Below are 26,809 nucleotides of genomic sequence, written 5' to 3'. Positions count from 1 at the left end.
AGCAGTTTAGGCTGCAGAGCGTGCCAAATAATTATACATACATACATACATATGTACATACATACATACTCTCGAATAACCCTCTTTCTGGCGCAGTCGGGTAAAAACAATTTAGCCAAACCGCATTTTCGACTGTCCAAGGCACAGAAATTCTTCATTGAGCTAGGTGTTAAATGTTATAATAAATAAAATACCAATTAGTATACTAGATCTGAATTAAAGGAAATTTTAAACTTATAAAATGTAGATTATGTAAACGGGCATACTACAAACTAATAGATTATTTCACTGGAAGATAAAGGATAGTCCGATTGCTCAAATTTCGATCTAGGAAATTCTTTCGGCCTCAACTAGTTATTTGAAAGATTGACGTGTAAAAGAGTTACATTGTAACCTATTTGCAAAAATAAATATCATTTATCACTTAACAATTACACTTCTTCATCAACAGACTCTCAACGACGGTTCCACTACATGTAGGTATCAACACAAATTAATCAAGCCCAAACACAAGGTAGTTACTGTAAACCGTTAAAGCTTCCCCTCGACTGTTTGTTAGCTCTTACACCAGGTCTACTCCAGACCCTTATTAAATTGGAGTGTTTATAAATCTTTATTGAAAAATATAATAGATGCATTACTTGCTCCTACAATTTTCAAAAGTTCCCCTCGCCTCGGTTTCTCTAGGATTCCTTCATCAGATCCTGACTTGGTGGAAATGGGACTCTCTTGGAAAAAAATATTTGGAAAATCAGTGAACTGATTGAACAATTATATTAGCATTCCTAACATTGTATTTCTGGTGTTAAGTCAATGGGCGGCGGCGAACTCCTAAATACGTCAGCTCTTGTTTCATAAAAAAAATGAGTGTTTTGCTCGTTCTTCTCCAATACCAGCATTGTATAGCAGGCTATTATTTATTTCGTGTTGACGTTTCAATATGCACCTCTGCCTACCCCTTCGGGGATAAAAGGCGTGACATTGTGTGTGTGTGATACCTCATAATATAATAGTTATTTCTTCGTTCCAATCGGGTGTCCCGCATGTTACACTTCGCTTTTGTAGTTTATTAGGTAATGTTTTCTTTTTGTTATAGGTCGATGACCAATTCATTAGAAGTTAGCTGGGCTAATGCCTCACAGCTCATTGATCAAGAATATATCGATGTAAATAGAACAGTGTATATCTATGTCCATGGATTCGGGGGTAACGAAACAACCCAAGGCACAGACCAATTTATTCAAGCTACCATAAACAAAGGTGATAGAGTAGTATTAGTTAACTGGTCCGAGGAAGCTGCATTTCCAGATTATTTTAGAGCGGCTAAAAATACCGCAATCGTAAGTAAATGACATAATATTATAATAAATGTTAAAGCAATATGTGCACCACTATAAATACGAAACTAAAGGGATATTTTATAATATGACGTAAAATAACAATATTAATCAGTCCTTCCAAACAGTAGCCTAACCGGCCAAGTTTATGAAGTATTTAAAGGCAGATAGTTTAAAATTATTCCAATACTTACGCAATACGCATGCAAGGTTAGACAATACTAGTAGTCCATTGAAATGTTACATGGGATTTATATTTTTAAAAGACGCCATGTTGTTTTTGTGCCGTGTGTGGGTCAATAGAACCTTAACTTTAAGTTTGTGGGGTTGCTACTGCTGTCCCCGACCAAGCATTATTATCTCTCGCTTTGTTTGAATTATCCGTGGATTTATCAGCTAGTTTATAATGAAGGTGAAGGTTAGTTTTGACTCAAGTTATTGTATTATTTCAGGTTGGTCCGCAATTAGGAGAAGCTTTATTGATCTTGACGGCTAGCGGCCTACCTATTGGAAATATAGTATTGGTTGGTATGTCTTTGGGCGCACACGTGTGTGGTCAAGCTGGATATTATGTTCAAATACATCTTGGAACTTCAGTACCTCTGTACGTACTTACTCATGTATTATATCGTAGATTGAAAAGGCTAACTTAATGCATATATTTTCTTTACAACTGCATGGCTTCTGACCGTGGCTGTGTTCGCTTTTCCGGAAAAAACATATATTATATTCCAGACTGTAAGACTCCTCCACACAGGCGCGTTATTATCGCGCGATTTAAGTTCTAGAGTGTTTTGTATCAGGACGCAAACGACCTTACAAACCTGCGATAATAACGCGTTCTCTCATAAGAAATATTACCGACCGATATACAATGTGATAGGTGTGGGACTTCTAACCCGTTAAGGCTGAGTACTACATCAAATTTTATCGACAAAAAAGTAATATGGGGTTGCTTTGAAACCCCAATTGAAAATATTGAAAAATAGCGATTTTTTCGGTAAAGATTATTTAGAAATTATTTTTTTTCAGGTTGGTCACCAAAACATTATCAAACATATGAAAAAAGTAATGAATTAGTTAGCCAAGGTTATTAGCTACCGTTTGTTGTTTTTTTCATTACCTCTGTACTACGACGCATACAGCCTTTGAAATCACTAAAGTAAGCAAAATATTAAAATAGCCATAATTTTAAGGGCTGTGGCTTCGACCCCTTCGACTCCTCCACTTTTGTCCATAAAATTAGATGTAGTACTCAGCCTTAACGGGTTAGAAGTCCGAAACCTATCACATTGTATATACCGGCTATAATTATAATTTATCTTTTTGAAGATTCAATTGTTCCGATATCCATCCAGACTTTCGCATAATATTAGTGTATAAAAAATATTATATGTTTTATGCAAATGCAAAAAAAAAATCAATTAATCGCCTGTAAATTCATTTTTAGGGTTCCGTAGCCAAATGGCAAAAAACGGAACCCTTATAGATTCGTCATGTCTGTCCGTCCGTCTGTCCGTCTGTCCGTCCGTCCGTGCGTCCGTATGTCACAGCCATTTATTTCTGAAACTGTTAGGCTTACATAGTTGAAACTTTGTAGGTTGATGTATTCCGGTAACCGTTATTCGAATTTTGAATAAAAATTAATAAATTTAAAAATTAAAGGGGGGCACTCCATAAATAGAACTGATTAAAAAAATATATATATTTTTCAGCTAACCTATCCGCGATGGGTGTCTATGGATAGGTCTTAAAAAAAGACATTAAGGTTTCTAAAACCATTTTTCGTCAAAATCAATCGTTTGAAAGTTAGACGCTTCCAAAGTGGAAAAAATTGTGTCCCTCTAACTTTTAAAATAAGAGTGTGAGAAAGCCTAAAAAAATATATGCTGTAGATTTCAATAGAAACTTACAACGAAAATTGGTTTGAACCAGATATCATTATTAGTTTTTAAGAAATAATACATTTTCAAAAAACGCAAATATTAGTTTGTCGTTCATACAAACACTATGTAAAACTAAGTTATTTTATAAATTTTATAATATGTCATATACTTGCTACGGAACCCTTCATGGGCGAGTCCGACTCGCACTTGGCTGGTTTTTGTAATAATTGCGTTCGTAAACGTATGGTTAAACCTGGTACTTTCTGAAACGTTTGTTAAGTCCTAATAAATATATTGAAGGTAAGCGGCATTAAAATAAATAAAAACTTAATTAAACAAACCTACTATCATAAAATAATACGATTTTTGTCTTTCGTTTCTATGATTTATATCAGGAATTAGAATTCATTTAACCTACATGTTAGGTTAGAGACGTTGTGTTGTTTGATTTCTGATTTGGCAAGAGTTTCTGAAACTGAGTGGTACATATTATGTACATGTGTTTTCTTAACAATTATTCATATCTCTTAATAATATTTATCGGTTTACTGTATTACTTTCTAATTAGGGCTCTATAGGTATATAATTTTATAGTAAAGTTATTTCTGCTTGCAGGATCGTAGGTCTAGACGCAGCGAAAGAGCTATTTGAACCTAAAAATAATATATATAGATCTATAAAGAGAACTGACGCCATACATGTGATAGGATGCCATTCAGATTGGCTCCGATTTGGTATGATGAGTCCCTACGGAACACACGACTTCTTCTTCAACGTCGTATCGTATACGTTGCTAGGTTACCAACCTGGATGTGGCTTAGTTAATACAGTATTAAAGCCAATCACTGCATTACAAACTTTGAATTTTAATGCTATAAGTAAGTATAAATGGAACATTTTAATATTAACGTAATTTTCATTTATTTCATTTCATTTATTTCATATTACATATTTCATTAATTAAAATTAGTTCAAAACTCTAAAGAGTGAAACTAAGAACTAAAAACTAAGAATGAAACTATATAGAAGATTGCCTATGTTTGAAAAATAAATAATTGTAATTTATTATACCATTGGTTGGTATAATAAATTACAATTATTTATTTATTACTCTTCCAAATTCAACAGATTTCTTGTTTTCTTGCTATTTGTTGCCAGTATTTTGCAGTCACCGCAGGATGGTGTCGTTGTGGGTCGAAGTCGTGCAATATATGTGTACGATGATAGGCAATCAAGCCAGTAGCTCTGTTGATTGGGTGGCCAGAGGAGGATCACCCATAAACCTCACTTGTCTCAGTTACAACGCAACCCAAAGGTAAGGTTTTTAAACAGTTGTATAAAATATCCAGAATTTCATTTGCGTAAAGGGAGTAATAGCAGTACAGACCTACTATTTGATTAGCTAACTAGAACGGCCCATTAACTCACATCACATTACAGCCTATAAGTGGCCACTGCTGACCAAAGGGCTCTTCTCACACATTAATCACCACGCTTTCACAATGTAGGATGGCAATTTAAAACCTATAATAATTAAAAGTTCCTTACGATGGTTCTTTTACCTGTTTAAATGTCACCTGTGTCTAAATAGTCTTAGAAAGTACATATACTTTAGCCGCTTGTAGTTTCGGACGCACCACATCACAACAATTTTGGAAAATCTTTCTATTATAGAAAATTGTTAAAAGTCTCTTAAATAATATTTAGTTTACTTCGATCAATTATCTCCATATAGTTTTTTTCTTTTTTGAGCGAATAAAATCATCCTATGACTTCTCTTGCCTTGGGCGAGGTGAGAGGGAGTATAAGACTCTTACTGACCAAAACTACCCCATTTCTACTCCTGCTTTCGAGCCGGAGCCCCGGTAACCCGCTAGGTAGTCCGCAGCTCCGCATCTACATATAGTTGTATTTGGCGTACTATTGTGTACTTTTATTTATGATTTGGCCTAGTTGATGTCTACTTCTGTGTGGTTTATAAAACAATTTCCATATCTTCATTACAGATTTGCTAATAGCTCAATAATGCAGTTTTTGGGTTAGTTCACTCTAGACCCTAATATCGGTATTTGATCGTAGGTAAAATAAAATATTGAATTTTTTAGATATTCTGAGACATAACTACGTCTAGGTATTCTGACATTTTATCAACACTCATCATTTCAATAACAAGAGAAATAAAGGGTAAATGCCTAAGGTTTTGTGTATAATTATTTGCGTTTATTTTTAATTTTACAGCCCCCCAGGAAAATTCTATTTACGCACCAACTCAGAGCCACTTTATGGTTTAGGCGAAGCGGGAACAAAACCATCGTAAATTGTATGTATAATAATATTTTGCTGTATTGCATATAAAATACATACGTATTGCATATAAGTGTTTTATTTGATTAACTTCATTTATTACTTGCAACACAATTGTCTAAAAAATATAAGCAGATTTTTATGTTTTAAGTCTCATGATGGACCAAATGGAGGTATTCATCACACCTGAGGTGAAAATAGTCTTATTTTGTATTAAACAAAATTCTAAAATTTCAATATTCCAAATTCCTAATCCTTGATGCAGCTGGTTTATAAATTCAATATTCTGTAATTTAAATCTCATATCAATCATTAAATTCATGAATCAAATGTAAGATTTAGAAAAAATATTTTATCGTGAGATATACATAATTAACTAAAGATCACGGTTTACTCACGTATTACTAACCTAGTAGAGCTTTTCTCCATTAACAATACGTGAGTACACTGTGATTTTTAGCTAGAAAAAATATTAAAGAGGTTTTCTGATTACTGACTTAAATAACTGGTATAATAACCCTAGTTAAATCGTAAACCTAATTACAAGGGGCTGAATACTAAATCGGTCCTTGAAAACTCACCTATAGTACCTATTTAATTTTTGCTCATCGACGCCAAGATTTTCCGATCTCTATGTAGGACCATACGATTTCAATTACTTTTGTCAATATTGTTGTTGGGCAAGTGAAAAAAGTTCTTATATAATTATGTAAATAGAGTCATAATTTGTATGTACTGCTGATCTCGAAACTTGACACTATGCAAGTCTGAAATAGAAAATTACAAATTACGTTATTTCAAGTTATCACCACCTCACAGAAAACCGACGTGAAACAACGCTTGCGTTGTGTTTCGTTGTGTGAGTGAGGTTACCGGAGGCCCAATTCCCCCTTCCCAATCTTCCCCATCCCTATTCCCGAACAACAACCCTTAAATTCCTAACTCCCAAAAAGCCGGTAACGCACTTGTAAAGCCTCTGGTGTTTCAAGTGTCCATGGGCGGCGGCGATTGCTTACCATCAGGTAATACGTCTGCTCGATTACCGGCATGTCCCATAAAAAAAAAAGTTATTATAAGTTTCTTCCTGGTCTTTCGGAATAACAGATTCCGAAAGACCAGAAAATGAAAAATTTACAGCAGATAACTGTTTATTTTCCAGCACTAAACGGGCTTAAACGTTTGTTTATTTATTGGTCGTTATTGAAGAGATGGGATTTTAGTTGGCAGAGCGCCCATTGGCTGCAGTCATTCAGTACACTGGCTAAACACGTGGACGCAAGCATTATGTACTATAGACTACGTTTGAAAACTGTTTGTTCATCATAGTCATTTTTTTAGAACACGCCGATAAACGAGCAGACGTATCACCTGATGGTAAGCAATTGGAAACACCAGAGGCGTTACAAGTGCATTGCCGGCCTTTTGGGGGTTAGGAATTTAAGGGTTGTTGGAGAATCGAGGATTAGGAATTGGGCCTCCGGTGAATTCACTCACATAACGAAACACAACGTAAGCGTTGTTTCACGTCGATTTTCGGTGAGGTCGTGGTATCACTCCGGTCGAGCCGCCCCATTTGTGCCGAAGCATGGCTCTCCCACACTGTAAGTCACATGGTATCGTAGAGGTTTGGAAGCTACATGGTACAAATACACAGTGACAGAATTTGGTATATTTTAAACGAATAGTTTCTAGTAGTATAGAGTTAGCGAGAAGTCTAGAATGGACGTCTGTGGCGTCACAGCCACAAAGTATTGCTGCACTCACCCACTATTACATGGGACTTATAACACAAAATGGTGAAAAGTGGGTGTACATTGTATAGCGGCATTACGTGCCATGATGTGCACCTCTGCCTACCCCTTCCGGGATAAAAGACGTGGGTTGTATGTGTGTGTTCTAAACACACTTCTATAACAACGATTATAATACAAAACAATCAGAACATTAAAATAAAAAACTAAAAATGTATAAATACACAAACACATTATTAAAAAAACAGTTTGTAGTAGTCCACTCGTTAATATATGGCTCTTAGACCTTTTACTGTCCTTTTACGGCGGTTTGTCAGGAAAAGGCAGACAACCATGGGTGAAGCATGAATAAGTAATGTAGACACCCACGGAAACTATTTTGTCCTTGACTGGTGCTCAATTTATAGTACAAAAGGTTATTCTGAATTGAGGTGACATTTACAAACTCGTAGTCTTTCTTCTATTATTCATTAATAATAGTAGTAGTCATTAAATTAAGACAATTCCTATACTTAATATTACTTGACATCTAATGATTATTTATACCTATCTTTAGTCACGATTTTGTTCCAAAAATAATTGCTAAGGACTGGGTTATGGATGGGATGACCGGTGGTTAGAGTTGATTGCCGAATAAAAGTTAATTTATCAAGTATGTGTAAGTAAGTGTGGGAGAACCATGCTTCGGCACGAATGGGCCGGCTCGACCGAAGTGATATCACGGCCTCACAGAAAACCGACGTAAAACAACGCTTGCGTTCTGTTTCGTTGTGTAAGTGAGGTTACCGGAGGCCCAATTACCCGCCTTCCTAATCCTCGATTCTCCAACAACCCTTGAATACCTAACCCCCAAAATGCCGGCAACGCCTCTGGTGTTTCAAGTGTCCATGGGCGGCGGCGAATGCTTACCCTCAGGTGATCCGTCTGCTCGATTACCGGATTTTAGTATATAAGCCAAACACAGAAAATAATGATAAATACTCGTACATATTTAATTATTTATATCAAATACTTCAGTTATCATCTGCATAATAATATGAGATTACATGTACAAATAATTTATTCGTTTAGTTACAAATTATACAATGATATTAATAAATTGCTGAAATGCGAGGCTAATAACTGCCTAACCAATGTAAATTAATGATTGAAATGTACTCATTAATTTTATGATGATTTATTTATTTATACGGCTCATACAAACATTTCTGACCGAGATTAGAACTAACCGTTTAATTTAAAATCAATGGGACATAGAGTTGAAAATTGTACATAATTTTTTGGCTATAGGTGCAGTCATTGTATGGGAATAGGTTGCTATTCTGTAATAATGGCATAGGTCCTATTATTACAGAATAGCATATAATAATAGTGATTAAAAGAGTTTATAGGTACTATTTTCCTAATTAAAGTATGCAAGATTCGTAGCAAATGGCGTTCCATTGACTCTGTCAACCCCTTGGTTTGGGGGTTATCTATGTGTGTATGTATTTTAATTTTTTATGGAATAAGTTGGTAAACGAGCAGACGGACCACCTGATGGTAAGCAATCGCCGCCGTTCATGGAAATTTCAAACACCAGAGGCGTTACAAGTGCGTTGCCGGCTTTTTGGGGTAACGAGTTTAAGGGTTGATGGGGAATCAGGGTTTGGGAAGATTGAAGAGGGGGGTGATTGAGCCTCCGGTTACCTCAGTCACACAACGAAACACAACGCAAGCGTTGTTTCACGTTGGTTTTTCTTTTATCGAGTGACCACAAGCGCTACTGCGAACCACCCTTTGCTTGGTAGTTGCGCTTAATTCTTGGCTGCAGTAAAATATTATTTAATTAGATTTAAATAAATGGTAATAAAAAAAATCGAAGTTTTTTTCGCTGCATTGTTTATTTTCCTCTCATTTCAAATGGTAGTTATTTTACACTTCATCCAAATCTTCGAAGTCGTAGATTCCGTCCAGGAGTGTAGAGTTTGGTGGAAGCCATTCGCAGCTAGTGTATTCGGATGAGCAGATCTGTGTACAAAATAATAATAATACACTATTTACTCAGAGGAACTTATACACATTAACATTATTAACAACTTATTAGTGGAATTTTGACGAGTTTAACGAGTATTTGAGGACTTAGTACGAGTTGGTTTTACGTTTACCAGGAACAAAACATTACTGCATTTTGCTCTTTGATTAGTTGGTTTATTGGTAACAGGCCAATCAGAGCGCCTAACGCGGTAACGTTAAACAGAAAATAAACTGGTACTAAGCCTTCTGGTGAATAGGTAATATAAGATGTAGGTACGAACGCACACATTTAAATATTTTGCAAGAGATTCATTCATTACTGAAAATCTAGTCTGCACAATGTGTATTACAGACAATTTCAACAATAGAACCTAATAATTCGATACTACAGATACGAGAAGTTCACAGACTATATTTTATGTCCATTCGACACAGCAGTAAATCAATGAAGCCAACCGAATTCAATACTATTTTCCACTAAAAGCGAAACCAAAACACACACGGAAATGAACACGTTAATATTTTAACAGTTAAATCCCTAATCCATGGAGTAGGAACAGTTGAAAGTCAATATCAGTTAGTTATCACAGTATTAGGATTCAATATTAGCTTAAATCATTCGGTTTAGAGCTGTGCTGTGTAGCGGGCTGGAAATTGTGCTCACTACGTAATTGGCGTTGTATGATGATCTATAATATCTTAGTCAGAGGCAATGAAATATGTTACTTACATATAACTATGCTTTTGTGACTACATCCTTTGGAATTTTACTTTTATTATGATCCATATTAGGTACAACTGTGAATATTTGTGAGTATATTTGTTAGTCAAGCACGTTAAAACGGTAGAAGGGATCGGGATGAAAAACAAGGATAGAGTATGGTCTGGAATAAAACAGAAGACATTTTTTTATTGCACGGGAATGCAAGCGAAGCCGTGGGTAGTAACCCAAGTTCGTGTAACGTTGTAGGTATATTTTTATGGAATAGCGGGCAAATAATATATACATAGGTATAGATTTATCACCTTACTTAGTTATCAGCGCCGTCTGCGTATCCTTTGTATTAGTTTATATATGTCAGCATTTAATAAGGTTCTATCGTGTTTACCGACGATAATGACGGTTTATTAATATTGCTATAAGCTACATAATTATGTTCTGAAGTAGTATACAAGTATACCAATAATATTAGCAGTCCATGACAGTCCACTTCTAGTCCATGAGTATTTTCTACATCAGAAGGTTAATTTCCCGATTTCTTGGCTCGGTGTGTGGGTTAGAGATGGTAGTTTGACAAGTTCAGATTAATCAGAGATGCTGTTATTCAGTTTCTGTCAATGTAGTTCCTTATGCGACATCTTGCGTGAGCGAATTAAAAACGAATGCGAAGCGGTATGCCGCGGCGCAAAAACAACAAACTGTCAAAATCTATTGATGTAGCCTACGTGACCGCACGTGGGTTACGGTGAGCGATCAATTGGCTTGGTCACACTGCATCACGTTTAATTCGCGTGTCACCGTACCGCTTCGCGTTCGCTTCTAGATCGCTCACGCAAGATTACTTTGTTTTCCAATGCAGTCCCATACTACAAACAGGATCCCAATTGTCCATATTGGCCACTTTCTGAACTCCTGTAAGCTATCTACCCCTTTTTACTTACAAGATCATTGGACAGGGCCTATTTGTTTGTGTCACAGTGCACAATCACATTATGGCATCTCCTCTTTGTACTTGCTTCATGAGTATACACGTTTGTAATCAAGGAACTAGGCTCAGTGAGTAACAGTATATTGCGGAAACCATTTCCATTAATTAAATGTTTGCTTATTAAATAGTTTCAGATGAGTTTGCTCAAAGTTTTAATGAATTTATATTGTGTTTGATATGCAAATATTATGTTTTTGTATACGTAATACCGTGTTTATTTGTTCTTGATACAGTAGTGAAATGTATATTTTAATTTTATTGTATTGTACTTTTCAATTGAGGGTGGATCTAGTATCTAACATAATCTCAGACTAAATTGATGCTATTAATGAGAATTAAGAATCAAAAAACTGACACACTTAACACAAATATTAAACGGATATATCCGTAAACTATTGAACAGATTTCTATTAAATTTGGTAATCAGATCATTTAGATTTAAATATGAGTTGATTTGGGTGATAGGATACTTTTAATCTTTTGGAAACGCAGGCAAAGCAGGCAGAAGCTAGTCCATAACGGTACTTTGCTCTATTTGGGTATTCCCAGACCTTTTGTATAGAAGTAATTACTCGACTAGTGAGGCAATAAATAGTACACAATATTAATATGTTCTTCCCTTGTCTTTTTTCCGACACCTTCACGTCTTGCGATCCTCAATTACTGAACCGACTTGGATAAAATTTGCAACTGTATCAAGCGGACGAAGTTGCAGTTTAAAGTAGAGTAGAGTAGATATGTATAAGACCACGATTAATATAATTGCTAATTGGTACATAATAAATATTTAACTATTATAAAATATGTCATATTTTAATGTTTAACATCAATTTCAGCTCACAAAATGGAAGTTTGTTTTTAGGTCACAAGTATACAGTGTAATCCATATAATATTCATTGCAAAATTACTTTGTTGATTATATTTACGCATTTAGTTTCCACAAAACCATTAAAATGGGTAAAATAATTTGGGTGGATAGATAATTTATTAATAGTTTGGTACCTATGCATTGAACATGAGAACATTATTTTTGAGATACAAATTAACATTTTTTATAAAGTATTGTGTGTGGGAGAGTCATTCTTCGGCACGAATCGGCTGGCTCGACCGGAGTGATATTACGGCCTCACCGAAAACCGACATGAAACAACGCTTGCGTTGTATTTCGTAGTGTGAGTGAGGTTACCGGAGGCCCAATTCTTCTCTTTCCAAATGTCCCAATACCCGATTCAACAACCCTTAAATTCCTAACCCCCAAAAGGCCGGCAACGCACTTGTAGCGCCTCTGGTGTTTCAAGTGTCCATGGGCGGCGGCGATTGCATTCTATCAGGTGATACGTTTGCTCGTTTACCGGCGTGGTCCATAAAAAAAAATTGTTTCTTTAATAGAAGAAAAGATCGAGTTGCCGCTAGATTACTGTAGATATATTTTGTTTACTAATAACGATTGTATAGAGTGAACTGTGATAAAACATAACCTACAGTTATTTAAAAAAGTACTTTAAGGGAAGTGTCTTAGATGGCCTTTTAAAAGGCCCAAAATAATAAGAAGGATTACCTATCTTTTTCCGAGGTCGGTTACTACAAAAAGGCGTTGAAATTTTAGAGTATTTTATTATGTCGCAAGTCAAAGCTCCTCTTTGACATAAGAGCGGCCATTTACAAAATTGATTTAAGAAAGACTTATGTAAGCAGCGAGGAATTTATGTTTTCGTTATTTTTGTTATGAAAAGATGTCCCGTATTGTTAAAAGATTTCTTTATTAAGCAACAAATAGGTAATTTAATATAAAGAAAAGATTTATTTTTTAACGAAATGTACGAAACATCTCTTCGGTTATAACTAAAAATAACGGTTTATTTTATTTATTTTTTTATTTTATTATAATAGGTTCACCAACAATTGTTTACACAAATTCAATTATAAAACACATGCTTAATGATAATATTACAGTGTAACAATCACTTATAGGTGAACACCACATGCTTAAATTAATATCAAACCAAAAGTTTATATTATACACGTGATTATACTGAAAAGCTCTACTAGTTTCGAGTCACAGAGGGACTCTTCCGCATGAGCGGCGTGGCAGCCTACTACTACTACGTGAAACAATGCTCGTGTTGTGTGAGTGAAGTTACCGTCCTCCCCAATTCTCGATTTCCCAACAACCCTTAAATTCCTAACGACCAAAAGGCCGTCAACGCACTTGTAGCGCCTTTGGTGTTTCGGGTGTTCATGGGTGGCGGCGACAGCTTACCATCAGATGATCCATCTGCTCGTTTACCGGCTTATCCCATAAAAAAGGTTATTTCGTTTTTATTGCGATATGTTATGTACATGTATATCGTAAATAATGAATCAATAAATGAAGGGTGGATACAGGATAACTGAATGATTGGTACCTAAATAGAAGGTCTGGCATCATTTACACCTTCATCCAACACATCCCTTTATACAAAAATATACCTTCATTAAACGAAACCAAACGAAACACTTTCTTTTGTCACAGAGTCAACACAATCCTACAAATACATTGTACCTTTATTTTAAGTATTTCCCTGTGTTCGGAACATTAAAAAAACCTTTCTATTCGGAGAATGAACGACATTTATTCCACCCAACGTTGCCAAACGAGGTTCGGACGTACGGTATGTAGATTTTGTCGGAAACTGCAAGAATTACGAACAGGCGCTTGCATTTGCTAATCACATACCCTGCTTTTATAGGCGATAAACCAGGCCCTTATGAGGAATGAATGTTTAAAATAACATTACATTAACATAACATGCGCGTTATAACATCTTTTGTTCCGTAAAGGAGTTGAATGTGACCCACTTTTCCTCATAAAAATATGTGTTCTATATAACAGAGGGCAAGCCTTTTTCCATACAACCTGCCTGCATCTTTCCGAATTCAAATGTAGATTCCAAAAAACATAACTTTTCTTAAACAAAACTTGTGTCACACAAGGGTTGATTTCCCGGTTTTTAAAAAAAAATTCATCCGATTTATGCGTTTTCTCAAAACTGAGAAATTAGTTTTGCACGCCCTACTTGTGTAGAAGTGCGACTAGCACTTCTGCAATGCAATCAGCTATTGGAACATTTTTAATTTTCAAATTAATGAAGGAAGCCATAAAGTTGACGAGTATTTTAATGAAAAGAATGCTATCAAAGTGGTATTAAAAAAGTTTTTAGTGCAGTCAGCAAGTTTTAACTGAGTCATCTTGGTAATTTAATTTGAAAAGAAACTATTAAAATATCTGCATTTTTATACTTGCAATCATATTAACGTTTGTGCCCGGAAGAAGATTAAAATTTTTTCCAAGAAAAATTCATTAATTATTCCCAAGACATTGAGTCTTGGGAATAATTACTAAGATTTTCCCAAATCAAAATAGAAGACAAGTCGATACCTTTAGGATTTTTATTAATTGTATTATCCGAATAAAGTAATAGTGAGAGAACACAAATCCAAAGTGTTTCTCTAATTATAGTTAGGCCATTACAATCATGTCATAAGTCATTTTTATCAGATCTCTCGCTCACACATATGCACGTTGTGCAGGATAGTCACATTATTTTGACGTGACGGTTGCAATGGCCCAAATATAGTCATCATTTCTAAACGAAAAGATCTCAAATTATGAGCGTATTTTTACCAAATCAGAACAAAGGTATAAAAATAAATAAACACTAAACATTTGCAAAACAGATTTTATTATTTTCATCTCTCAGACGAGGAATATATATGAAAACGCATTCGTTTGATTATCCAATCTCATAGCACAGGAGACGTCGTAGTCTTGACTCAAAGCCAACTGAAAACCAGGTTCTTATGGTCAGTGAATTTGAATAAAGGAGGTCGGTGGTCAAACCTAGGTCCGTGGACATTTATATAGGTAGAGAGCAAGCAAGCCCAATTTTATATTAGTCGCGGTTTGGGGTTAAATAAAATTGGTTTTTTGTTTTTTTTTCACATGACTTATTATTGCATATTGTGATTTAGAAAAAAATGGATTTACGAGTATATAGGTAGAGAGTGGCAAGCCCAATTTTATATTAGTCGCGGTTTGGGGTTAAATAAAATTGGTTTTTTGTTTTTTTTTTTCGAGTTGCATTACTTATTATTGCATTTGATTTAGAATGCTGATGAAAAATTGGTGTTAAAATTGAATGTGAAGTTCTGTCTATCATTTGACTATATATTTTCATACGTCAATATATATTTTCATTTTATTCATCATTTATTATATTTATACGTATGAGAGGATTTGATTATCTTTGTTTAATACAAAACCAATTTCAAAATTTATATCGGAAAGCTAGTATTGCTGAGATAGAGTTTCTTTGACCCTAGGAGGTAACTTTGACTCAAATTCTATAACTACGAATCCAGAATAAAGCGTATAATAGTTTTTCATTGGTCATAAAGTTTGGGTCAAAGAAACCCAATCTTACGGTAATTAATAGATTGAATCCAAACCACCGGTTTTGTGCAGTTTTTAAAATACATAATTACATAACCACATCATAATTACGTATTTCATTATACTGTGTAAGCTGCTATCAAAATTTATAGTATGTTTTATATTTAAGTGTTCAGAGCCGTCGTAAAGTCAAAGATAATGATGAAAGTTTTTAATTACTTCGCTATTATCACATGTTATGGCATATCTACTCCACGAGTACTACACATACTTTGTTTTACTACGGCACATAATTATTGGAGTATCTTAAGTATGTTGATAAATAATGAAGAGTACACTTCTTTATAGGTAGGTGCTTAAGGTCTTTGGACTTGCGTCTTGTTCGAGTATTATTTGATGAACTTTTGTTTTTTTTTTATGGGGCGAAAATCATCCAATGTCTGCCTTGGGCGAGGGAGTGTCAGACTCTTACTGACTAAAAACCACCCCGTTCCTACTCCGGCTCTTCCAGCTGGAGCCCCGGTAAACCCGCTAGGTAGTCCGCAGCTCCGGATCAGGCATCAGCCCTACTGCGACCCATCTGTGGTGGTCTAATGACGCTTTGAGACGCGCGCGGAAAGCGACGCGCCGTACGCACGGATTATTTGACCAGATCAGTCATACAAACTCTGTGTAATATGTACGTACTTAAAAATAGACTACTGATAGAACGAGAAAAACATACAAGGTGATTTTTCAGCTTCAAAGGTGACCCACGCATCCCACTCCAGTTTCCATTAAAGAATATAGGTTCTCCAATTATTTCCAGAACTTTCAACTAAAACATAATGGAATAGGTTCCATTTAGGTCCAAAATTGCGCGACACTTCCACACAATTGAATCAAGCCAAATGTTCATTGTACACAAGATTGTTCAAAGATGCTTTTGTGACTTCACAAAGTTTTGACTTTAGAAATCCAAGGTTAGGTACACAAAGTTGAATTAATTTGCCTCAAAGCTCACAAATAATGGCTGGCTTTATTATTTTATTGTTAAAATAAACCGCCGCGTTTAAGGATTTGTAGGTGCGGCCTAAAGGATATTGATGACAGCAAAGGGGAGGTATAAAATCCTGATTTGTGTACGTTCCGGAATAAATGCGTCTAGACCCAGGAACATGGGGCCGTTTTAGCCGTTTCAATCTTATCTTGCAGTCGTATTTTGTTAATTTATTGTAGGTATTCGGTTTAGTTGTACCCAAATTAAGGCATTAATTTACTTTTCGAACTATATTTTTGAATACATTTATTTTATTCATGTGTATAGCTGTAAGAACAAAATAAATCTTTTACGGATTTTAAAAGTTATCTCATTTCAGGTGCCTTAATTGTGTTGCTATTGCGATATATTTTTATATATGCCATATTTTTTTCATAACACCATGTATTATGTTACTAATCCCTTTCATTGTCGAACCCCAATTCGACACTCAAGCGACGAAGTCCAAGAATCCATATCCGATCGGAAATTATTTCCATATAGGTATCTAATACAAATCCGACTGCATTTTCCCTTCATAACAAATTTTATTTCATACATGCATACATACATAACCTCACGCCTATCTCCCATAGGGGTAGGCAGAGACAATGGAACGCCAATTGCTATGAATCTTACATACCTCTTTCATGCATGCTCGTCGGTCGGTTTATTTATTTACATTTCCTTTCTAAATAATATAATTCTTAAGTTTACCGAGAAGAATACTATTATCATACATAGAAAGAGTGCTGTGTAGTGTTGGTGGAATATATTTTTTATACGTTGAATACTTTTAACTTGCGTATCTCTTCACGTGATACTTCTAATCTTAGAAAATCCTCTTTAGAACACTTTTAAAATCTTGCACCTTTTAAAACCTTCCTGCAAAGCGTGGATATTATGACTACCAATGTGGACAATAGGAAACTTCCTAATGTAGAGAAGCCTCATAGTTTAGCCGTGTTCAATGGTCTCAATACAAGATTGTTCTACACTAATAAAACAGGTTGGTTGAAAAATGTGTATGCAGTAAAAAGTGCGCCAACGAACAAACACAAACCATTCAGAGACAAAAGAAGGATTTTATAGGTAATTTACCGACGTTTTTCCGTTTGAGTTATATGGTCTTTGTTTTATTCGACAAATTTACGATTTATGTGCTAATTTTATTACTTTTTTTTTCTCGCTCTGTATCAAAGCCCAATAAAAAGTTGTTTACGGTTATTTATTTTGTTGTAATATGTACGTACTTAGGAATTTGTTCCCGCTTTTGAATTTAACGAACGAAGACTTATTGCTTGCAGGTGGAGTGTAACAGCTTGGTATTGCTTTGTTATTTTTTCCGAGCACTAAGCTAAACCAATGTTACACTGTTTAAACGAGAAAAATGGCCCTTATGTATACGTAGTAACTACGTCAAACGCCTATAACTGGCCTAAGCTGACCAAAGATTTCTCCTCTTATGGAGAAGATTTGGATGGTAATACTACGCTTCCTTGAACTTTCAAGGTTTAACCCCGGGAGAAACAAAACAATGTTGGATTTTCAGACTTGTATTTACTTGACAATTGTTTTATTTATTTAGACGCAACAAAGTTTAAAACCATGACCTGTACATCAGCCTGATTTTAGCGTATCATTTCCTTATCACCACTACTAGTGGGGTAAGTTCCGTCTCCTACAACCACTTCGATATAATATACCGGTAGACATTTAGCTTAATAGCAACTAGTTTTCCACTTTAACAGAAACTTCGCAGCGTTACCACGAAGTCGTGGACACGCGGCGACTGTTGGAACTATAAGGCCTTGGACACAACGGTGGGGAGCGTAAGTATTTTTGTAGTAGTAATTATAGTTGTGGTTATTATTGTAGTGTGTAACATAGATACGATAAATATTGATTACACTTATTGTAAAAAAAAAAAACAATGTATGACAGGGGCACAGACCAAGAGTCCGTGAAGAACTAATATAAAAGGAAATAAAAAAAAAGACTGCCTCGTTGGTCGAGTGGTTGCAAGTGCGACTGCCGAACAAGGGGTCTCGGGTTCGATTCCCGGGTCGGGCAAAGTATTATTGGGCTTTTTTCGGATTTTCGAAAATTTTCCGGTAGTAGCACGGAGTCTGGAATTGTGCCCGGGATATGGCAATAGGCTCACCCCCTATTACATGGGACTTATAACACAAATGGTGAAAAGTGGGTGTACATTGCATAGCGGCATTACGTGCCGTAATGTGCATTGCCTACCCCTTCGGGGATAAAAGGCGTGACGTTGTGTGTGTGTAAAAAAAATTTTTGTGGGATTCTCGAAAATAAGCGTCCAACTATGAACTGAATCTGATATGAATATTCAGATTAGATCAGAGTATTTGTAAAGTTCTCTGGGGTTGTAGTATGACCACTAGTATTAATGTGGTTGGCATAAAAATGCGCCACATCTTTATTTTTCTATAGATTTAGAACATCATTGGAATTTGGAATAAGCTGAAAATTCGAGACCAAAAATTTCGTTACCGCACCGCCAATGTGTGCGAGGCCTAAACAGGCACTCAGTTACGTCTTACACCTACCAAGAAGGTCGACCATTTGTATGTTAATTTTTGAAGAAAAAACTTTCACCCTATTGGCATTGTGATACCAAGCTTTTAAAGTCACTAATGAGTTCCTTGATTCTAGTTCTAAGTCGGGCCAAAGTGTAATTAAGTTTTCTGTTAAATAATTCAGTACGTTCGTTTGTTAAGCGTAAGTCCGACTTAAGTGACGTCGTTAGGTGTTTTTAGAATGCTTCTGATTTAATCTATTTGATTTTAAAGGGACACGACTGTTAAGTGTTATGTTTTGATTTCTGGCTTGAGCAAAGTATGTTTTGGTTTTCTAGATGTTTAGAATGTTGTTCTAAGATTTATTAATGACTCGATTCTAATTATTAGTAACCTAAGTGGTGTAATGCAGTGGCATTATGTATGTACTATAATGCCGTAGTAGCACTTAGCAGTTTAAACCGTTGATGTTTTATAAGGCTCATAATAGGAGTTGAGTCTTTTGCCATATACTGGACACATTTCCAGATTCTGTGCTACAATTGAGTAATTTTTGAAAAGTCGAAATAAGCTCAGCAATACTTTTCTTGATTCAGGAATCGAACCCTTTGCCTTGCAGTCGACAAACGAGGCGGTCTTATTTTGTATCTAGTCGGTATAAATGCATACGACATAGATTATTGTAAAATTAAAGGTATCACTTGTGGTACTTTTACATGTCACACTTATAAAAACTTTACGGTGAATCCCTTAAGGAATCACGGATGAACTGAAGTGTTCATAGACTTGCAACAATGCCGAAATATCGGAAACTTATAGACATAAATAAACATGGTAAATATCCCGTCTTAAGTTCTAATTATCAAGTTACCTTGCACCTGCAGTCTTCAGCAGCAATGTAATGGAAGATGTCTGTTCCCGCAGTCACTCCAGGATCGCAGCGTCGGAGACGCACCATCAGTGGACGCCGGCCACCATAAACGCAGACAGGGTGATGGGACTTCTTGAAGGGAAACTCCCAGTCTGAAATCTTTAGTGCTTTTTGTTAAATACCTACAATAAAGGGACACATTAAATAAACCAGAGGTATATCCAATTAGTATTGCCATGCACTATAAAATTGTATATTAAAATTTCCTATGTCGAAATTTTTTGTTTCCTTTTTTTATTGAACACCGTAAACGAGCAGACGTATCACCTGATGGTAAGCAATCGCCGCCGCCCATTGAGACATGTGCTTTCCTGGCCTTTCATCATCATCATCATCATCATCATCAGCCGAGAGACGTCCACTGCTGAACAAAGGCCTCCCCCTTGGTCCTCCACGTAGAACGACAAGCCGCCACCTGCATCCACTGGCTCCCCGCCACTCTGACGATGTCGTCGGCTCCACCTAGTGGGAGGTCTGCCCACGCTGCGTCTTCCGGTCCGCGGTCGCCACTCAGTCACCTTCCTGGCCCAGCGGCCATCAGTCCTCCGAGCGACGTGGCCTGCCCATTGCCACTTCAGCCTGCATATTTTGAGAGCTATGTCTGTAACTCTTGTTCTTTGGCGAATTTCCATATTTCGGATTTTGTCGCGCAAAGATACTCCGAGCATAGCTCTCTCCATCGCGCGCTGGGCGACTCTGAGCCTATTCTATAAAGGCCAGCAGTATAGGTACCATGTCTCGGTACCGTACGTCATCACTGGCAACACAACTGGTTGTACATCCTGGTCTTCTTTTGACACTGCGGGATTTTTGACTTAAGACTTCATGCAACTTCCCAAATGCTGCCCATCCGAGTTGGATTCTTCGGGCGACCTCTTTGCTCGAAGTTGGACCTACCTAGCTGGATGATCTGACCCAGGTATGTGTAGTGGTCTACAACTTCGAGTATATCGTTCCCAACGACAACCGGTATAGGTGCAACATGGACATTTGACATGATTTTCGTCTTGTCCATGTTCATTTTAAGGCCCACCTGTTGGGAAACGGTATTGAGGTCGCTGAGCATGTATTCAGCTCTTCCAGCGACTCTGCCATTACGACTATGTCATCGGCGAAACGGAGATGAGTTGTATTCGCCATTAATGTTGATGCACGCGTCCGCTCCAGTCCAAGACGCTGTAAAAACGTTAAAGTGCGCTCGTGAACAGTTTCGGAGATATAACGTCTTACATGTCTCACGCCCTTCCGCAACTGGATTGGCCTCGTAGTCTCTTCCTGGAGTCGGAACGCGCATGGTAAGTTGTTATACAAACACTTCAAAACCTCGATGTATCATATAAGTTACGATGTGGCACCGCTGGAGAGACTTCAGCACCGCTGGTTTCGATTGAATCGAAGGCTTTCTGTCCCAAACGCCAAGCATAGTGGCAAGTTATACTCCTCGGTCTTCTGTATAACCTGCCGTCAGAGTATGAACCATCAGGTCTATGGTACTGAAACCTTTTCGGAATCCGGCTTGTTCGGGACGCTGGAAGTCATCAAGCCTGCGTTCGAGGACGGTTCTGATGACCCTCGAAAACAGCTTATACACAGTGGCTCAGAAGTGAGATAGGTCTGTAGTTCTTTAGCAGACAGTTGTCGCCTTTTTTAAAGAACAGAACCACCACACTCCGTTGCCATGCTGCCGGCGTGGTTCCCTCGAGTATGACGGAATTGAATAGCTTCTGGAGGACTACAAGTATCGGTTTTCCACCCGCTCGCAGAAGTTCCGACGTGATTCCGTCATCGCCCGGCGCCTTGTTGTTTTTAAGCTGTTTGAGAGCCATCCTAATCTCGTACAGGCTGATGTCTGGGATATCCTCAGTGTAGTGCCGCGTCAGTTTAGCTCTTGTGTCCCGAGCTACTACCGACGATGGGTTGCCAATGTTGAGGTGTATAACTGTCCGTAAAACCTCTCGAGCTCTCCGAGGATCTCGGACTTCGACGAGATGACGCTGCCATCCTCGGTCTTCAGCCTCGTCATTTGGCTTTGCCCAACAGACGAATTCTTTGCGAAGACTTTTGAGCCCTTGTTTCGCTCAATTAAGTCTCTGACTCTTGCGGCGTTATAGGCCCGCAAGTCACGTCGCATGTATTTCGAGATTCGTCTATTGAGCTTGCCGTATTCAGACATATCGTCTGAAGACTGCAGCCTCATCTCGCTACGATCCTTAAGAAGTTTTAAGGTTCCGTCGGAGAGCTTTTGGGGCCTGTTTCGGCGGGGGGTCTTGAAGAAGTCTGACCCCACTGCTCGCTGCTGCTGGCCTTTAGGGGGTTGGGAATTTAAGGGGTGTTGGGAATCGGGAATTGGGAAGTTAGGAATTGGGCCTCCGGTAACCTCACTCATACAATGAAACACAACGCAAGCGTTGTTTCACGTCGGTTTTCGGTGAGGCCATGGTATCACCCGAATTAAGCCGGCCCATTTGTGCCGAAGCATGGCTCTCCCACACTTATAGTTACTTTTTATTTTGAATTGAAAAAAATATTACTCTACACACGAGAACCGAAACCAGCCAATCGCAATGACAAAGAATTCATGACATAATAATGACTGTAAAAATATTTTGTATATTTTTTCCTTTGTTACAAGCATAAACATGAATACTACAGGGATACAAGTGTGCATACGAGTACTTGGAAATATTTGAGCTTAATTGTTTTACTAGTAAAATCTTTGTTATGAATTTACAATAGGTATAAATGTAGAGTATGAACAAAATAAATCTGTTGTACAGGTTAATTTACTTTGCAAATAGTTATTGTTTTTTAATTAAGCTCAATGAAGTGTTCACACTGGATATTGATAGGGTTTTAATTATTTTACATTCAATTAATTCGTCTGCAATGAAATTAACATATTATTATTATTCATGGTAATTAACATAGGTTGTTTTATTATAATTTATGGGGAATTCGGGCTCAGGGACAAAGCATTTTCAGGTTTCAGGTTTTGGGCACGAATTTAACGGTGGTTTAAGCTGAAAAGCTGCTTTGTACAAAAAACAGTAGTTAAGTGTGGCAGAGCTATGCTTTAGCATGAATGGGACGGCTCGACCGGAGTGATATCACCACCTCACAAAAAAACGACGTGAAACAACGCTTGCGTTGTGATTCGTTGCTACTAAGCCACAATGAAATACCAACCAAGTTTATTATTACAGCACTGAACTTAACTAAATACTGACACAGTTACTTATACAAAATTGAATTAAATAATTTCTTGAAGATACCTAAATATAAATTCTTTATGCTCAGCAGACCATTTGAGTGTAGGAAACAGGAATAACAGATATTTATCAATGGCAACGGTAACAGTTTGCTTCTTGGCAATGTGAACAATGATTTTAAGCCAAAAAATTTTGGCGTAGCTTTATCCTACTTGTGCGTAAGCATTGGAAAAAATAAAATCACCCCCGTTATATTTATTTTAAAAGCTATATTATAACACCCAATTTCACGTACTATAGACTTCTATGTTCTATATGGAAACATATTCAATGATACAGAGAAGTAGAAAATAAAAAAGCACTAAATAGAATGGGAACATGTACCATATAAAACGTACTGGATTGTTTGAAACTTTTATGCTAGCTTAGCTTAGTATTGAGAAGTAATTAATAGGAAAAGTAGTATATAGAATTAAAACTAGTATGCATAAAAATCATAATATAGTAATCTGCAACTTTATTATTTTAGCAAAAAATTAATGCCGAATGGTAAAAACGTCACCACATGATACGGTTACCTACCTGAAATATACATACGAAGTACCTAGCACCCCTTCTTGCTAATTTTAACACAGACTTACACAATGAATGTTAATAACCTTTGTTCATATGTTTGTTGTATATTTGGAAAATCTTTGAGAATTTTCTATTGTTGTTCCCATTGTAAAGATTATGGCCTCGGTTATACACCCCATAGGTATAGACGTACATGAACTTAGTCTAAATTCGTCAAGATTGTCAACTTTAATATGTAGCAATAAAGTTGAAATTCTATTAAAGAAAATTTGTGTTTGTTGGTAGGTTCATACACATGTATTTTTCTAACCAAAATACACAAGGTTTCACAAACAAAACGTGTGTCAATGTAATATATTTTTTCGAAAGAGAACAACCAATGTTGTTTCAAAACACGGAAATTTGCTTCATGGTAGACAGGAGACAGGGTAAATACATATTTAATTTGTTTTTTAATCCTATATTATTTACAGGTTAGACAGATATTCATTTAAAACTATGTATTGTGGAACATTACGCAATCAAGAGTTAAATATTGAGAATTAATGAGCTTCGTTGGTTGCAAGTGTCGCAGGGCAAGGGGTTTCGGGTTCAATTCCCGATGCGAAAAGTATTGCTGGGCTTTTTCGGTATTTCGAAAATTTTTCAGTAATGGCACGGAGTCTAGAATTGGTGCCCAGTATATGACAATAGGCTCACCTCATTTTTCATGGGACCTTATAACACAAATGTTGTACATTGTGTCTTTATTTTGTACATTGTACTGTGGTTATTGGGTGCCATTATGTGCACCTCTGCCTACCTCTTCGGGAATAAATGCGCGACGATTAAGTAAAGTAGTAAGAATTAAAATGTATTGTTCATATAACACGGTTTTTTCGATTTTGTGTTCGAGAGAGATAGAGAGACTTTCTCTTTTTTTATTTAGGAACCCCACTTCATATACCTGTCTATATAGTTATTTTGTGTCCATATAAAATCATGACTTTAACTTTAAACAAACATTACGTTTGCTGTTTATTATAGAAAAGTTTATAAAGAACGCAACTAAAGACATACAAATGTGTATAATATCCATAAAAATTAACTTTTACCCCATAATAAAAAGTAAATATTGTTTCTTTACGGCAATGTTTGATGAAAGTTATAAAAATACGTAGTCGGGACTTATGAAGCCATGGAAACTACTTAAGAAAGGACAAGTTAAGAATTCAAAGGGTTACTTACTGGAAAACATTTCATTCTGTCATATTTATGAAAAAAATCTCTTTGTATGTATGTTTCACTGTTTCCATGGTCACGATTTTAACTGTGAATCAAGAGATTTCGAGACCAATTGTTACGGTCAGACAAAATATAACCCATTGAGGTTGTTTTTTGTTTGGCAACAGGGATGATGATGATGGGAATGAACATTTTTAATCTATTAAGTCCGTCAGTTAGGTATATTGGATACGTATTTTTTTATTTAGTCGTATAAGAAAACAATACTTAGATATAAAACAAATCAAAGTTTAGCAGTGGGAGCCAATTACGTCATTTCTACGTATAAAACGTACATAGAAGTGACGTCACGCTGCATCTTATGTAACGTTTTTGTGAGTTTCCGATATTTAGGCACTGTTGCAAGCGCCATGATCACGGATGAACTGTGATAAACATCCCGTTTTAAGTTCTAATGATATTACTAGTGACCATGTCAGTTTTAAAATTTATATCAATTTTAATTGTCCATCAGGGAAGTTAGCTGCTCGTTCCAAAGTGTCACTTCACAAATATACCAATATACCTACGTATAAATGGTTTTTTAAATTCGTTGAATACTTCGATAATAAGCGTAATGTTACCTTTACCTCAAATGCAATGAAATTTCACGGAAAATCGCTACATGGTGATGATGTGGTTCTTTGGCGATCCGCACTTTAAATGTAAATCTGTAATTTATTTTCGCAAATGAGGATCTTTCCGAAGAATATTTTATTAATTACCTTTGTAAATAGTTATTAAGTTTGGTTTACGATTGAAAATTTAATGTTTGTATTTGTTGAATGTTATTACCAATTTAATATTTTTTCCGTAAAGATTAATTTCAATACAAAGTGCTATCGATTCGTTCAACATTATTCTTTAAAAGTCACTTTAGGTAAATAAACCTTTCTTATCAAATAAAACGGAAATTTATTATTTTCCAAAAATAAAATAAAAACAAAAAGTCTCGGAACATCTAAAGGGGCATTCTGACAGGAAATTTCCGGTTGGATAAAGCGTCTGGTTATTTAAAGTACCGTACTCAAACCTACCATTAAAAAAATGTCTTTGATAAAAAAATATATTTAAAAAAGTAAAGAGTTTTGGGATTTAATAGAGACGATAATTAAATTGACTGCTTCGTTAGCTATTTTTAGATTTGAAGTCTGGTGTTTGATCAAAGTCAAAGTCTATTATTTCAAATAGACCAGTAAGACACTTTTGAATGTCGAAGCGTATTAAAAATGTCTGTCTGTCGTTCAGTCCTCTAGTTAAGCTATTTATTCGTTCCAAAGTGTAGATTTCTATGTAGAAGAACGAGCAAGAGACCCCATAGGTTACTCTTTTTCAATCGCTTCACAATGCAATAAAATTTTAAGTTGACTATAAGCAAATAATTATAATAAACTAACTAAACAACTATAACAAGCTTCTTTTGATACTAAAATAAGTAGAAAAAGTAAGTAAATAAAACACAAGTACTTAATTTAGTAAAAGTCCTCTCGCGCTTATCAAAGTCCTCTAATGCCTCAGTTATCCAACTAATTACTACTAAGTAGTAAAACCTAGTTTACGATTTCTCCGAAGCCGAGTTAACAATTTTGTCCTAATTTCAGAATAAACTGAAAATACTGTTTAAAGTTTTTTTTTTGTTACAATAATGTTATAGTTTAATTATTTAATATGTCATAAGATGAAATTTAAAAACTTTTATTGAAGAAAGAACTAGTAGTAAATAATATCTTTATTTTCTTTAAGGGTAATAAAAAATACCTAATAAGTTGAGAAACATGAGTCAATCGACCATGTAATTGGTATCCTCATAATGTCCTCATTTTGTCTAGT

General features: G+C 36.1%; 1 protein-coding gene across 4 annotated transcripts in view; it reads left to right on the top strand.

The window, feature by feature from the left end:
• The window catches only part of LOC118265574 (phospholipase A1-like), a 33,105-nt gene extending 12,957 nt beyond the window's left edge, over positions 1-20,148 (top strand). For 2 of the 4 annotated variants that reach the window (XM_050706102.1, XM_050706100.1), the window contains 6 exons: positions 1,097-1,340; positions 1,790-1,941; positions 3,839-4,101; positions 4,382-4,538; positions 18,206-18,286; positions 19,925-20,148. In XM_050706102.1, coding sequence (XP_050562059.1) covers positions 1,101-1,340; positions 1,790-1,941; positions 3,839-4,101; positions 4,382-4,538; positions 18,206-18,286; positions 19,925-20,027 — 996 coding nt within the window. In that variant the 5' untranslated portion in view covers positions 1,097-1,100 and the 3' untranslated portion in view covers positions 20,028-20,148. Of the gene's footprint in view, positions 1-1,096; positions 1,341-1,789; positions 1,942-3,838; positions 4,102-4,381; positions 4,539-5,461; positions 5,601-18,205; positions 18,287-19,924 lie in introns of those variants that run through there. The other 2 variants (XM_050706101.1, XM_035578516.2) reach the window with 2 other exon arrangements.
• Positions 20,149-26,809: the final 6,661 nt, after the last annotated feature.

The sequence above is a fragment of the Spodoptera frugiperda genome, chromosome 28, assembly GCF_023101765.2.
Source record: "Spodoptera frugiperda isolate SF20-4 chromosome 28, AGI-APGP_CSIRO_Sfru_2.0, whole genome shotgun sequence".
In the NCBI taxonomy this organism is placed as follows: Eukaryota; Metazoa; Arthropoda; class Insecta; order Lepidoptera; family Noctuidae; genus Spodoptera; species Spodoptera frugiperda.
This window is presented reverse-complemented; position numbering and strand designations above follow the sequence as displayed.